We start from the raw sequence: 16,314 nt of genomic DNA, 5'->3' as shown, positions 1-16,314 counted from the left end.
CTCCAGAGACAACGCCAAGAGCGAGCTGTACCTGGGAATGAGCCGCCTGAGGCGGGAGGACACCGCCCGGTATCACTGCGCTGCTACAGACGCACAATGCGGCGCAGCCGGTGTGAGCTGGAACAAAAACCCCCGGGTCGGGTCCCGGTCACAGAGGGGTAAAGTCAGCTGCTGGGGGAGCACAGATCAGGGGGGCGGGGCTCAGGCCCGGTGCGCTGAGTGCTGGGAGGGAAAGGAAACGGAGTGTCTGCGGGGGACATCAGGGAGATGTAACTCCCGGAGCACGCAGGAAACCCCCCAGCTCTGAGGAGGGGCAGAGTCTCTCTCCTGGGAGAAGCTGCCCTGCAGCTCCCAGGCTGTTTCGCTTCTGTCCCAGAAACGGTGCTGTGAGTCCGGGAACAGGGGGGGACACAGGGACGCCCCCTGCTGCAGCCCAGACCCCGCGGCTATTTCAGTGGGCACCAAACCTGAGCAACAGGGCCGGCTCTAGGTTTTTTGCCACCCCAAGCAAAAATAATTTTGGCTGCCCCCACAACCCAGCACTGGGTTCTGAACCCCCCACCAATGCCCTCCCCGATCCACACCCCCTGCTGCCCCAGCCCTGGGCTCCCCCCACCAGTGCTGACTCTGCCCACTGGCCCCTCTCCTCCAGCTGGACTGGCACTGGCAGGGTCGGGGTAAGCAGTGGGGCTCCCAGGCCACGCCTCAGCCTAGGGTCCCTCCAGGCAGGGCTCCCGCCTCCAGGACCGGCCGGGACCCAGGAGGGCAGAGCCGGGGGACCGCCCTGGCAGGGGGCTGAGGAGCCGGGGCAGGGTAGCCCCAGAGGGAGCGGAGCCCCGGAGAGCGGGATGTGGGCCCCACATGGCAGCACCCCACCCTCTATGGCCCCGCCGCTGCTTCTGGCTGCCCTGCCACAGTCCCTGGGCAGCTCAAGCTGCTTCTGCCCAGCCCCGGTTATGGCGCTGGGTGGCGGCCCCCCTGAGGCACCTGCAGGCACCTCTGTGTGCCCCGCTGGGAGCCTGCGTGACCCAGCTACAAGGTGCAGGCGCTGTTCCCCCGGGGTGTGAACCGCAGTGGCCCCAGGGTGCCCCCTGCACACCATGTGCTGCTACCAGGGCCGGCTCTAGGGTTTTGCTGCCTGAAGAGAAAAAAAAAAAAGATGGCCAGAACACTGACCCTGAAAATGTGCCTCCCCAAGCATGTGCTTGGTTTGTTGTGCCTAGGGCTGGCCCTGAACCAACCCATTGCTCAAGAGGAAAGGTTGTCTGCAGTTATGCAGTTGTTACATTGTTTTTGTGTTATCATGTGGTGCATCCTCTCAGGTGAGCAGCAAGATACAGCCTCTTGAAAAGTGTTGTGTGTTTTCCCCTTATTTATACCAGGAACTGATGACATCAATGGGCCAACCCTAAGCTAAAGCAGCTTCTCATATCGGCTGGTTATTTTCTAATTGCCCCCTGCATCTGCCCCTGAAATGTCTGTTGCAGATTAGACTAACCCCTGGTTGTATGTGATATAACAGTATCTCTGTTCTGTTTCTTTTACAGGCTGTGGGGCTGCAATCACTTTAACCCAGCCGAATTCTGCCCAGGCAGAGCCAGGCAGTTCCCTTACCATGGACTGTGTCATCTTTGGGTATAACATCAATGATCACCATTTGAGCTGGATCCGACAAGGCCCTGGGAAAGGTCTGGTCTGGCTAGCAGCCTTCAGAACAGGTTACACCACCTACATTGCGGATGAGTTCAAAGGACAGGTTACCCCATCCACCAGTGGTGCCACTGACAAGCTAAAGAGAGACAGACTCTCCGCGGCAGACACAGCTACTTCGTACTGTGCCAGCCATGCACAGTGGTCGCTGCCTGGCTTCCTGTCCTACAATATCCCTTGTGGAACTGGCCTCCTCTCACTCAACACATTTTTCTCTTTGCATGAACTTCACCCCTGGCATAAGGCCAGTAGGGGGGCCAAGCATCACCGGACTCTCACACCAGTGCTCAGAGTAGGGGCTCCTTGGGGAACAGGCCTGGCTCTCCTGCCTCTCCAAAGGTAGAATTTTACCCAGTGATTTGTGGCTTTGGTCTCTGCAATTTCAACATGTGTTGTTCAAATCAACTTGTGACCGGGAAGCAGCATCGTTGCAGGTTAGGCCACCAAAGTGGGAATCAAGAGAATTTGTAGATCAGTGTCACAGCCTAGAACAGAACCAATGTGAAGTGACGCAAGTGACTCCCTTTGTCTGGCTTGTCTGTTTAGAGTGAAACCTCTTGGGTGCAAGGCCTGTCTCCTGTGGCGCGTAGGGGCAGCACCCGACACACTGGAACCCTGATCTTGGTTGGGACCCTTCAGGTGTTACAAAAATTCCAAAAATAATGACTGGTGGATTTGAATGGCAGAAAGGACCCTTACATAAGACCATCCCACCCAGTGGGTTCTGCATCCAGAAGAAATGTTGAACTGGAGCACTCATGTTTTAAGGAGCATGGAGGACAGAGTCACAGATTTCTGAAGTTGGAAAAAAAAAATTCTGAGAACATTTTGTCTCTGTGCATGACACACATGCCAGGCATTTTTGTAACAAACTTTTATTTGAGTCAAAGCATGTCTTTTGAGCTGCAGTATATGTATCTGATATTGGTGACAATACTGGACAGAGAGAGAGGTGATCTTGACTCCAATTCTAATCTGCCACCAGTCTGCAATGGTTGATAGTGAACATGAATTCCTTGGTGCAGTAGTCTCCAGAGGGCAGCAGAACTTGGGGAATGAGACAGAGAAATCTATTGAGTAGTGACCATCCGGAAGTAGGAAAGGGTCAGGAATTGAGAGCATGCGGTGTCCTGTACAATGACTATGAGTTGTTAACACAGGTAGGGAATGAGACTGCATTCGCTATACCCGCCATTGAGGAAATGATATAATAATATCTCTGTTCTCTTTCTTTTACAAGCTGGGTGGCCGTGATCACTTTAACCCAACCAAGTTTTGCCGAGGCAGAGCCAGAGAACTCCATTACGCTGGACTGCACTGTTTCTGGGTACAATGTTAATGACCGTCATATGCAATGGTTGCGCCTTCCTCAAGGGGAAAATATGGTCCAGATAGCATCCTTCAGACCAAGTTACCCCATCTACATCGCGGATGAATTCAAAGGACATGTCACCTCCTCCACTGGCGGCTCCACTGACAAGCTAACGATAGACAGTCTCACAGCTGCAGACACCGCTACTTACCACTGTGCGACAAATGCACAGTGATCGCTGCCTGGCTTCCTCTCCTACAGCATCTCTCCTGGAACGGGCCTCCTCTCACTTAGCCAATCTCTCTCTCACATGAACTTCACCCCTCCGCATATGGACAGTAAAGGGCTCTTCAACAATGGAGTCGCACATCAGTCCTCAAAATATGAGGTTCTTGGTGAACAGGCCTTGTTCTAGGTCTTGTCTAAAGGGTTTTACATTTTACCCTGAGAGACATAGGGCTTCACTTTGGTGTCTGCAATTTTAGCTTGTGTTCTTCAAATAAAATCATGATCAGGAAGCAGCATGGTTTGCTTGTTAGGCCACTGGAGCCGGAATCAGGAAATTTTGGTTCTGTTCTTTGTAGTGACACCGATCTACAATGTGAAGTGAAGCAACTGACATCCCCTGTCTCTGATTCCTTTGTCAGGCTTCTCTGTTTAGACTGAAACCCGTTCAGTGCAAGGCCTGTCTCCTGTGGCGCGTAGGGGCAGCACCCGGCACACTGGGACCTTGTTCTTGGTTCGGACCCTTCAGGTGTTACTAAAATGCCAACAATAAGGACCCACAAATTTGAATGGCAAAAAGGACCCTTACATGTGACCATCCCACCCAGAGGGTCCTGCATCTGGCTGAAATGTTGAACTGGAGGACAGGGTGACAGAATTTTGAGGCCACAAAAACCATTCTGACAACATTGTGCCCTGCTGCATGACACACATCGGAGAAACCAACTCCAGTCATTTCTGTAACAAACCCGTGACTTTTGTTTGAGCCACAGCATATCATTTGAGCTACACTATATCTATCCGATATCAGTGACAATACTGAACAGGGAGAGAGGTGATCTGGACTCTTATCCTAATCTGCTACCAGTCTGCAATGGTCAGGAGTGAACATGAATTCCTTTGGTGCAGTTCTCTCTAGAGGGCAGCAGAATTAGACAGAGACGTTTATTGATTAATGACCACACGGAAGCAGGAAAGGGTCAGGAAGTGAGAGCATGTGGTGCCCTGTACAATGACCATGTGTGGTAAACACAGGCAGGGGAATGAGACAGCTGTAGCTATACCCGCCATTGAGCAAATGATGGCAGCAGAGCTCTGAAGGACAGAGATCTAGCAGCTCTCAGTTGCACCTGCAGCTATGGTCATCTGAAGAAACCACATGGTGCTTCTCTTTCATTTTAAATTCCAGCTGAAAGTCTGTAGTTGTCTCACTGGCTACTGCCTTCTCAACTAACCACACCATCAGAGAGAGAGAGAGAGAGTTGCAGAGAGACTATCCTATTGTCATATTGTGTGCAATTTTCAAGGGATAAGAGTTTTATGTTGAGAGTCTTTCATTCAAACTGTGTCTTGCAATTTATAGCTTTGAAGTTTTGCAGAACTCAATGTTCTGAAAGGGCACATCTATCATCAGGCAACCTTAATTGTGCATTTTTTTGACATTTAAACGTTCTTGAGTAAAGTCTGTTACCTCTGTCATATTTGTTTTCTGTTCATCTATTATTAACAATAATAAACTAATTTATCACACAAGCACTTTTTTAATATTAGAGCAGGGTGTTTGAACCCGATCCATTGTCATACTGAGTGAATGGGACCGAGGTGCCCTTGGTCATTTTTGAAAATGGGACCAATGTAACATTTTTAAAACACCTGAATGACTTGAGATCCTTAGCCCCAGATTTTAAAAGGTATAGAACCCCCTAATGTTCATTGAGTTCAATGCCTCATTGGAGTTAGGGACAGATTTTTTTAAGGTAATTGGGTGCTTAAGTCCCATTTTCAAAAGTGTCTTGGCATTTGAAACCTTTAATTGAAAAAAACCAATAGAATTTAAATTAAGCTCCTAATTGTCTTAAAAATATTTGGGTGCATAATGGTGCAGGTAGGCACTTAATGGGATTTTCAAAGCATGCAACCCACATTGAAATCCCTTTGAAAGTCCCACTAGGCATGTATATGCATATTTAGATGTCACATTTTTTTTAACAATCTGACACTTAGTCACTTTAAAAAATGGAACGTAGGATCCTAAGTCATTTTGATGCATCTGAATATCCACTTCATTCCTTGATCTTTGCAAATTATGAATCACAATGTAAAGTTTTTCAGACCCTTTTGAGGAGAGCCACCCTTTCCCATCTGAGCATGTCTTTGAAAAAGTCACTTACTTTCTCATTCCTGAGGTGGCATATGAACGGGGTTAGCCAAAGGGTGACCACTGTGTGAAGACTGGCTGCTGCTTTGTACAACCACGATGCGTGGCTCTTTTGGGGTAATATGTACATGAAAATGGAGCAGCTGTAGAAGATGGACGCCACCGCAATGTGAGCTGCACAGGTGGAAAATCCTTTTGCCGACCGGTGGTGAATGGGATGTGTAAGATGGTGGGGATGACGTACACATAGGTCACTGTTGTTAGGAGCAAATTGCTAAGCACCACAGTGGAAGTGTATAGGGACCTCACCCATTCAATGATTTCTCTGTCTGTACAAGTCAGTTTAAAAAGGGATCTTATGTCATAGAAGAAATGGTTAATGGCATTTGTGGCCATAGAATGGCAAGCGGGACGCCAGGATGGTTGGGCAGAGAACTGATTTAAAGGCTCCCAAGTAGGTACCAATAATCAATGGAAGAGCCAATTGCCCATTCATGATGGCTGGGCAATACAAAGGCTTACAATAGCTGTGGATCTATCAAAGGACATCGCGGCCACCAGGATATACTCCGAGGTCCCAAGGAAGAAATAGAAATAGGTTTCGGTGAAACACCCACTGATGAATCTTATGTCAGCACATCAAGCTATTTCTTTCATTGTTTTGGGAAGGATGAGGGTGGTGAATCATATCCCTGAGAAGGAGAAGTTGCAGAGAAACCAGTACATTGGACTGTGGATGCAGTAATCACTCTACACCAAGGCTATGATCACCACATACCCCATAAGCATCAGCACGTAGATCACCAGAAGAAGTAGGAAGACCAGGATTTTGAATATGGAGTTGCCCAGAAATCCTACTGTGATAAATGAGGGGGTGGGGGTAGCATCCTTGTGTAAGTCCCCAACCATTCAGTTAGCTATAGAATCCTCCTTAGCATCTGTACCCTATTGCCTTACCTGTAAAGGGTTAAGAGGGAATCTTAAAATGGGTTGGCACCTGACCAGGGGAACCACTAGGGAAGCTGCACCATTTCAAGTGGGGTAAAACTGCTGGGTGTAGAGGTCTTTTGTTCTCTCTTCTGAGTGAGAGACAGGGCAGCAACATGCTATAAGGTTTGGGCCCCGTATAACAGCATCATACCTAGAAACTACTCATTTGAAACCACAGGTATGTAAGTAGATGAGGAATGTCTAGTAACATGCAATTAAATTTAATTCTTCATTTTGGTGGATTCCTCTGTGCTAACCCCAGGTGCTTTTGTTTCGTTTTTGTTTGCTTGTAACCTTTAAGTTGGACCCCAAGAAAGTCATTTTTGGTGTTTAATCCCTAACAGCCTGAGTTGTGAGATGTGTTTTCTTTCTCTTTTCAATAAAATTTACCCTTTTTAAGACCATGATTAGGTTTCTGTGTCTCAGGAGGTAAAGAGGCTGTGCATATGTTAATCAGCTGATACAACAGCTGAGCTTCCCTTTTCTTTTGTTTTCTTCTCTGCTGCCCCGAGGGAGGGGTGGTAAAGCCGAGGGGCCTCCGAAAAAATCTTCCCAAGTGAGGTGTTTTTTTCTGGATTGGCAGAAGGCAGTTTTCACTTGAGTGGCAGCAGCATTACCAGCCTGGAGTGGCCAGTATTAATTTGTGGAGTCCTTGCGGGCCCCCACCTTCTGCACTCGAAGTGCCAGAGTGGGGAATCAGCATTGACACGGACTGTGACAAATTCCTTCACTCTGGTTTGGTTCCCAGTCTCCATGGCTTTATTTCTCACTCAGTTGCATAAAGAAGTGAAGGAAGACACAATCCGCATAATTTCTTATTTACAGTAAAGCACCTCAATCTATTTTAGATGAGATTTTTCAAAGGAGTAAAAGGGAGTTGTCCAACTCTCCCTGAAATTCAGTGGGACTCATGTGTTAACTCTCTTTGGTGTTGTGTTTTTGAATGTAATAATGATCTGTACTGGTCAAATAACGGGTTCAAATGGCATTATTTCCTCAAATATTATCAATCCAAGATCCTGATGGTATGGTAACATACAAAAGCCAGTAGGAAAACACTTCAATCTCCATGGACATTCAATAACAGATTTAAAAGTATCCACACTTCAACCAAAAAAACTTAAAAAACAGACTTCAAAGAGAAACTGCAGAACTACAAGTCATTTGCACACTTAACACCACCAGTTTGGGCTTGAATAGGGACTGGGAGTGGCTGGTTCACTACAAAAGCAATTTTCCCTCTCTTGGTATTGACACCTCCTCATCAATTATTTGGAGCGGACCATGTCCACCCTGACTGAATTGCCCTTGAAAACATTAGTTCTCCACTTGTAAGGTAACTCCTTTCTCTTCATGTGCCAGTATATTTATGCCTGGATGTTTAATTTTCACTCTGTGCATCTGAAGAAGTGGTTGGTTTCCCCATTAAAGCTTATTCCCAAATAAATCTGTTAGTCTTTAAAATGCCACCGGACTTCTCATTGTTTCTGTGGATACAGACAGCTACCCCCTGGATACTATTTCTCACCAGTTTGTCCTGTATTTGGCATCCTCAACTGTGACCCACTAAGGCACGGTTACAGGGGTACAGCAGCTGCTGCTCTCCAGCCACACAGCTCTGAAGGAAGTGCACCGCCAGCTGCAGCCCAGAAATAAGGGTGGCAATACCATGGGTATGCTCCTATGAGTATGTACAGCAGATTGCTATCACTTTTGGGGGGGAAGGGGGTGTTATCACAGCCTGAAATATTTTCAAAGGGGGGCACAGGAAAAAAAGTTTGAGAACCCCTGTCTGGCCTGCTGCTCATTGCAGGCCACAGAAGCGCCCCCACCCACACCTGTAGTGAGTATTGTAACTTGTATACCTAGCTCACAGGGCTGGTGTCAGGATACCTTAGCTAATGATTATTAGGCACTGCCTCAATGCTATCTATGTATTTGCGTTTAATATTTCGCTGTGTGTGACAGATGCATGTCTCAAAAATATTTTACTTGCTCCAGCTGTTTGGGCCACTGTGGGTATGTTGTTTTCACGTCAGTCAAAGGAAATAAAATAAGCGAGTTCTTAACTGGGATTAGTGAACTTCGGCTGAACTCCAGTTTCTGCTGTGGGTTTTTACACAAGTTGGTAAACAGAGTTTGCAGAACTTCACGGCTATTTTAACTCCATTTTATCACAGACCTATCCCCTCTTCCCACCTTCTTCTTCAGTGCAGAGAGGTGGGGAACAGCAGCCGAATGGCTGGTATGACGCTGGCGCTCTGCGCGCTGGTGTGTGTGTGTCTGGGGAGCACGTGCCCTGGCTCTCAGCTCTGCCCCAAGCCGGGCTGCCCCGGGGATTCTTTTAAAGTGCATTGTGAGAGAACGTGTCTGTCCTCCCTCAGCACGTGGGTGGAAGGGCTGATCATCCAGCAACGCCTTCAAATGAAAGGGCTCCAGATTCTTTACTCCACCATTGGTCCGACTGGCAGCGCGGTGGGGCGCCTAGTCCAGGAGAGGACCTGTGCCCAATGCTGGCTCTTGTGCAACCCAGGCTGGTAAGAAAATGGCCAGTTCCGACTTGAATAACACAAAGGACACCATGGAAGCGCCCACTAGTCACAGAGGGCAGAACTTGCAACTCCAGGGTGGTAATGAAGAGCCTGATTGAAAACACGAGCACGGCCACACAGGCAATTTGTTTCCCCGGCCAGGAAATTGTCCCTGGTTTTAGCAGCCCCCCACCCTAAGCCTGTGGAGTGTAAATGCATCTGGGAAAGATGAGCATCTACACAAAGGCAAGGTTAGGGCTGCACCCCCAGGGGTTGATTTGTCTGCCCTTAAAGAAGGGAGCAAATGCAAACAGAGTAACAACATTTCCTGTCACACCCCCACGTGCCCCTGACTCTGCAGGAGACAAAAGCTGCAGCCAGGGACAATGCAAGGATGTTTCGTGCCCCCCCACGCCCTCCACCCTGAGGAGCCCCTCCACGGCAGCTCCGCCCTGAGGCACCCCCCCTTGGCAGCTCCCCACCCCCAACCCTCCGCCCTGAGGCACCCCCCACCCACCTCTGCTCCCTGCACTAGCAAGAGCACCCCAAGCAGGCCTTAGCTCAGGGGTAGGCAACCTATGGCATGTGTGCCGAAGGCGGCACACAAACTGATTTTCAGTGGCACTCACACTGCCCGGGTCCTGGCCACCGGTTCGGGGGGCTCTGCATTTTAATTTAATTTTAAATTAAGCTTTTTAAACATTTAAAAAACCTTATTTACTTTACATACAACAATAGTTTAGTTCTATATTATAGACTTATAGAAAAAGATCTAAAAACATTAAAATGTATTACTGGCATGCAGAACCTTAAATTAGAGTGAATAAATGAAGACTCAGCACACCACTTCTGAAAGGTTGCTGACCCCTGCCCTAGCTGCTTCACTTCCCCGCCTCCCAGGCTTGCGGCGCCAATCAGTTTAGGCCCCGCAAGCCTGGGAGGCAGGAGCAGTGAAGCAGCCATGGCGTGCTCCAGGAGGAGGCAGGGCAGGGGTGAGCTGGGGCGGGGAGTTCCCTGCATGCGGACCCCCACCTTACTTGCTGCAGGCGGCCCTCCCCACGCTGCCCTGCCCCAGCTCCCTCCGCCTAAATGCTGGCAGTGACTGGGGCAGCCGAAGATCCAGCTGCCACGGTCACTGCCAAAGAAAATGGTGCCCCCCAAATCCCAGCGCCCTAGGCGACAGCCTAGGTCACGTAAATGGTTGCACCAGCCCTGCCTGCCGTCCCATGTGTCTATGGTGAACACCGACAACAGTCACTGGGGAATTTTCTCCAACCTTAGCAGAAGAAGATGCTCCTCTGGCTGCATGTTGCTTTCATGGCAGCACTTCCCCAAGGTGATTCTGGCCTCTAAAGCCCCAGAGAACTCAGTGATATTGTGTACAAGAGTAAGACTGTTCTCTGTTATGTCCTCAGGGCAGGGCCGCCCAGAGGACTCAGGGGGTCTGGGGCAAAGCAATTTCAGGGGCCCCTTCCATAAAAAAAAGTTGTAATACTATAGAATACGATATTCTCTCGGGGGGCCCTGTGGGGCCCAGGACAAACTGCCCCACTTGCCCCCCCTTCCCCAGGCAGCCCTGGGAAAATAAACATTTAAAAACCCTCCGCATCTCAGCACAAACCACGATTTGAGCAAACTTCTTTTCAAGTCACCCTTACAAGGTATCACTGGTTCTCAGCATCAGCTAGTGCTAAAAGGCACTAAAGCTCATTGTGATGGAGTAGGGACTGTCTGCATGGGGGATGGGAGAGCCGGGAAGGACTTTAGGTGATGGACAATACCTGAGCCTGTAACCTGAGCTAGGCAGAGGGGAGAGGAGGTCAACACCTTGGCCCGGGAAGCTAGACAAAGGCAGAGAGCCAGCTGGAGAGGGGTGGGTCAGTTTTGGTTTGGGGCTGGGGGGTGCAGTGCAGGGAATCCCAATCCCTGCACCCCCAGAAGGACCAGATCGAGGGGTCCTGGCTGTATCTCCAAGCTCTGCTGTAGCCTGCATTCCTGTGTCCAATAAACCTTCTGTTTTACTGGCTGGCTGAGAGTCACTGTGAGTCCCAGGAAGAGGGGTTCAGGGCCAGACTCCCCCACACTCCGTGACACTCATTAAAAGGTTTGGACAAATATTTTCTAGCAAAACATTTTTTTGGATTGAAAACTAGGGTTTTCTAAAAAAGTAGAAAAAATCACAGACGTCTGCTTTCCTTCAAAATTTGTTCTGTTTTTTTTTAATTGAAAAGCTGAAATTAGTCTACCAAAACCTAAACATGGTTTGGGGTTTCAGAAGTGTGTGGCCAAATATTTGCTGCTTGCTGTGTTTGATTGTTTAAAGAAACAATAAAAAAATTCTGCTTAAAAAAAATCCAAAACTTTTTGAACCACCTCAGCTTGTGACCAGTCAGAGATTTTTCCAGGTTTCTGATACTCTGCTGGCTTCCTTGACTCATATCTGTCTCCGAAACTTTGGGTTCATTCAGGTCAGCCTCCACCTCAAACCCTGCTTTCCCTCCAGCATTTATAATGGTGTTTAATATATAAAAAAGTGTTTTTAATTTATAAGGGGGGGTCACACTCAGAGGTTTGCTATGTGAAAGGGGTCACCAGTACAAATGTTTGAGAACCACTGAATCCGACCCACCCACTTCCTGCAACCCGACTGCCCCCTCAGAATCCCCGACCCATCCTGCAACTTGTCCCCTGACCGCCCCCTGAGACTCCCCCAACCACCACCCCTGGACCCCACCCCCACGACCCATCCCTGCTCCCTGTCTGCCCCGACCCCTATTCACCCCCTCTCCGAGTCCTGAGAGACCCCCCAGAACACCCACAATCCAACCCCCTGTTCCCCATCCCCTGACTGCCCCCCCAGAACCTCTGCCCCCTCCCTGTGCCCTGACTGCCCCTGAACTCCCTGCCCCTTATCCAACCCCCCCACCCCCTTACCATGCCTCTTACCCCTTCCTCCCCCCTCTCCTGGCGCCTCAGGGCACCGCATCCAGGAGCGACCCTGGACAGTGCTGCAGCGGCGTGTCTCCGGCGGGACCTGAGCACCAGCCACTTGGCTGCAGCTCGCAGCCCCCCCTCCTTACCACACGCTCAGGCCCCGCTGGAGCGACGCCACCACAGCGCTGTCCAGGGCCGCTCCTGGATGGGCGGGCTGAGGTGCCAGGGTCTGGGAGGAGGGGGGAGCCTCCAACATTCTCGTGGGGGCCCCTCTGGGGCCTGGGGCAAATGGCCCCACTTGCCCCTCCCCCCCACGGGCGGCCCTGCAGCTACTGCGGTCAATCTCTCCCCCATTTTTAAGACTGAAGTGAATGAAAATCGAGTGACCACATTTCCTGTTAGACACCCCGGGGTCCCTGAGTCTGCAGAGGAGACGGCACAGACACGTGTCTCTGCAGCTCACACCCATCTCCGCTTCGCTGCGCGCTCCTGCAGAATTGTCTCCAAAATAGTCAAAAAAAATGATGCTGTGGCTACCCGTCGCTTTCATGGCAGCAATTCCCAGGGGTGATTCCTTGCCTGGATAGAGAGGGGAGCTCGGTATTACAGTGGACGTGGTTGAGATGATTAATAATATATTTTAATTTTGCAGGTGCCCATTCGCAGATTCAGCTGGTGGAGTCTGGGGGAGGCGTTAAAACCACAGGAGAGTCTCTCAGCATCTCCTGTAAAGCCTCCGGATTTACCTTTGGAAGCTATTGGATGTATTGGTACCGCCAAGCTCCCGGGAAAGCGCCAGAGTGAATCTCCTACATTAACCCCGACAGCACTAACGCGGACTATGCCCACTCAGTGAAAGGGCGATTCACCATCTCCAGAGACAACCCCGACCACCTGCTGTATCTGCCACTGACCGGCCTGAGACCCGAGGACGCGGCGGTGTATCACTGCCAGAGAGACACAGTGACTGGCCGGGAATCTAACCACCTACAAACCCATCCCCTGTGCAGTCCCAGCCCGCTGCGGGGCACAGCCCAGGGGAAGGGTCAGACACACCCAGAACGGAACCAAGGAGATAGTGTCCCCAGCGCTGCCACCAGCGCGTGAAGGACTCGGCTTTGGTGGGGCTGCAGAGACAGGTCAGGGCTGGGGCAGGAAACACGAGGCAGCCGCTATCCCAGTCGCTGCCACTGGAGGGCAGCAGCCCCCGTGTTCTTTGCTGGACACCTGCCCCTCCGGGGTACCAGCGCGCCACCCCTCCCAGACCCGGCCCCTAGGGGGCAGCACCCTGCTCTTGGCTGCGCTCCTCGCTTAGATGGTTTCCAAGTAGCCTCTAGGGGGCGTGAGGGTTCAGCGTTTCTGTGCTGCACCTGGGTCCCGGGAGATGTAGGTGGATTCCGAGCTGTGGCAGGGGCAGCCCAAAGGGGACAGGGTCAGATGTCACCAGCTCCCGGCAGATCTGACCTGCCCCCTTCGCTGCCCCCTGCTGCCCCAGCTAGGAATGAAACCCAGTGACTGCACCAGTAGGGCAGGGATATGGTTTTTCCAATGTAGGAAGTTCAAGTTAGACTCCCAGATCCTGATCGGTGGGTTCCCGAAGAAAAGGGCTGGTTTCACAGGCAGCAGCTTCCAATGGCTTCAACGAACCTTTAACTTTAGTAACTGACCGGTTTACTGGCCCTGTCAGAGGTAACTGGCCAGGTGAAAACTCAGCACCCTTCAATGTGTGATATTAGCCAGTCTCCTCCCTGGGATGTTAATCAATAGCTCAGCATGGCAGGGGCGGGGTTTTCCCAGTGCTATTTTAAATGAGGCGGGGTTATGCAAATCACGCCCGTGCAGGGACTCTCTTTCCCGGTTGTTTCCACCCGCCCCCTGGCCCCGCTGCTCGCAGAAAAGCTCTGTCCGCGCAGGGAGCAGCTGCTGTCCGTCCCCAGCGCGAGGACGGGCCGCAGACGCGATGCTGTGGTGGCTGCATTTTGCTTTCATCGCAGCAGCGTCCAAAGGTGCTTGGAATGGGTGGGGGGAATGAGGGGTGTTTGTGTTAATCTGATGATTGATATTGATTGACCGGAGCTGGGGGGGAGAGAAATTCCATGGGAATAAATTGGAACAAACGGATTTTGTTTCCGGTTTCATACCATTTGTCTCGTTTAGAGGCAGTGGCTGGAAACCTCCATTTCGTTTTCCCTTTTCTTACAAATATTGACAGACCAGAAGTTCCCCTCACACACACATACACACTAGAATGTGGCTAAAGCTGCCGCCTTTGCCCAGGCCTGGCCCGAGGGGATTGTTCCCACCCGCTCTCACGCCCCCAACCCGCTTTGTTCCCCAGTGGCTCAGGGCCAGGTGCGGCTGGTGGAGTCCGGGGGCGGGGCTGCGAACACAGGCGGCTCCAGGCGGCTCTCCTGCACCGGCTCCGGATTCGCTTTCGGCAGCTACATCATGTTCTGGTACCGGCAGGCCCCCGGGACAGGCCTGGAATGGGTCTCCTGGATCAGCGGCAGTAGCACGGATTACACTAACGCAGTGAAAGGGCGATTCACCGTCACCAGAGACAACACCAAGAACCAGCTGTATCTGCAAATGAGCCGCCTGCGACCCGAGGACACCGCCCGCTATTTCTGCGCTGTGAGAGACACAGTGACGCGAAGCCAGGCTGAGCTCTCACAAAAACTCGCCGCGTTCAGCTCAGGGGATTCGGCATCGTCCCGTAACCAGCATCACCCCCTGAATTCCGGCGTCCCTCACCCAGAACTCATAGCCCGCTGCTGAGCCACCCACTCACTGCAGCTCCTTAGTGGGGTCCTTGTGCGTTCTCCGGGGGCAGGGTGTGTGTCTGTGCACGGAGGGGCAGGAGCTTTTCTCAGAGCACAGGGCAGGGATATAGACACTGACACCCGGGGGTGAGAGCAGAGAACTGGCCTGAACTCTGCTGGGTTCACTAGCAAACCTACGGATTTCTACCAAGCCGGGCTGACCCAGGAATTCTCTCATCGCGCACCGTGAGAGAACGTGTCTGTGCCTCCCTGGCACGTGCGTGGAAGGGCTGTTCGGCCGGCTACACGTTCAAAGAAAAAGGGCTCCAGATTTCTGTACACAACTCGTTGCGTGGCGGGGAGTCTGCTCCAGGAGGGGACCTGTCCAGATGTTGCCTCTCGTGCAACCCAAGCAGGTTCCGACTTGAATTATATTTACACCAAGGACCCAGTGGGAGCGCTCGCTGGTCACTGAGGGCAGAACTGACAAACCCAGAGCGGTAATAACGAGCCTGATTGAAAACACAAGCGCTGCCACACGAGAGACTCGTTTCTGCGGCCGGGAAATTATCCCTGGCTTTGCACACTGAGCCTCCGCAGGGTAAATGTATCTGGTAACGATGAGCGGCGCCACAAAGGCCAGGGTCCTGCTGCACCCGCGGGGCTTGGTCTGCCCTGAAAGAAGGGAGCAAATGCAAATGAAGTAACAACGTTTCCTGTCACACCCCCGCTCTGTCCCTCACCCTGCAGGGGACAAAAGCTGCAGCCCCACGTGTCTGCACTGAACAAATCCCACTGGGGATTCCCCCCCTCCCCCAGGCTAATCAGAAGAAGATGGTCCTCTGGCTGCATTTACTTTAATGGCAGCACTTCCCCAAGGTGATTCTGGCATGGAAAGGTCGGGAGGACTCAGCGTTACTATGTACAAGGCTAAGGTCGTTCCCTGTTATGTCCTCAGGGGCCCAATCCCAGGTCCAGCTGGTGGAGTCTGGGGGAGACGGGAAAATGGCAGGAGAGTCCGTCAACATCTCGTGTGAAGCCTCCGGGTTCAGCTTTGGTGACTATGCGATTCTGTGGTACCGACAGGCTCCGGGGGAAACCAGAGTGGGTCTCTTATATTAGCTGGGACGGCTCGGATACGGATTACGCGGACTCAGCCGAAGGGCGATTCACCATCTCCTGGGACAACCCCAGCAACTCACTGCGCTTGCAAATGAAGAGACAGTGGAGGACAGCGCCCGGTATCACTGTGCGACAGACAATGAGGGGAAGCCGGGCTGAGCTCAGAAACCTCCCGTTCCTGTCACAGCCCCCGGGGGAAGCACGTCACACCTCAAAGTTCAATCACATGGATTAGCCAAGTAGAAAATCTCCCCAACTCTGCAGTCATCAGGTAGGGAAGTATAATTTGTGGAGCCCAGCGAAGGCTGCAAAGAAATGAAACAAACAAACCACCCTTTCATGCTATAGAACCACATTGACCCTCCCTCCGCTGAGAATCGGCATTTCCAGAGGTGCGCACTCCTTGTCTTAGATGCGCACGTCTCGACCTGGGTGACCACTGTGCACCTGCTGTCCCGAGCCCTGCCGGTAGGGGGCAGCACTCCTTGTCTGTAGTGCACATCCCCCCGCCCTGTACCCTAGTACCTACCACTAGAGGGCAGCACGGGTTCGCTTTGGTGCCCCCCAATC

The 16,314-nt window shown here is 51.5% G+C and overlaps 1 gene segment (V, D, J or C); it reads left to right on the top strand.

Annotated features, from left to right (window-relative positions):
- The first annotated feature begins 5,557 nt into the window (after positions 1 to 5,557).
- LOC123347728 lies at positions 5,558 to 14,653 on the top strand. The segment is given in 4 exon segments: positions 5,558 to 5,574; positions 12,688 to 12,801; positions 13,574 to 13,615; positions 14,203 to 14,653. Coding segments are annotated over 4 exon segments (609 nt in total).
- The last annotated feature ends 1,661 nt before the right edge of the window (positions 14,654 to 16,314 follow it).

Source organism: Mauremys mutica, chromosome 13 (assembly GCF_020497125.1).
Source record: "Mauremys mutica isolate MM-2020 ecotype Southern chromosome 13, ASM2049712v1, whole genome shotgun sequence".
Taxonomy (NCBI): Eukaryota; Metazoa; Chordata; order Testudines; family Geoemydidae; genus Mauremys; species Mauremys mutica.
Note: the sequence above shows the minus strand (reverse complement) of the source record. Positions and strands in the feature narration are given on the sequence as shown.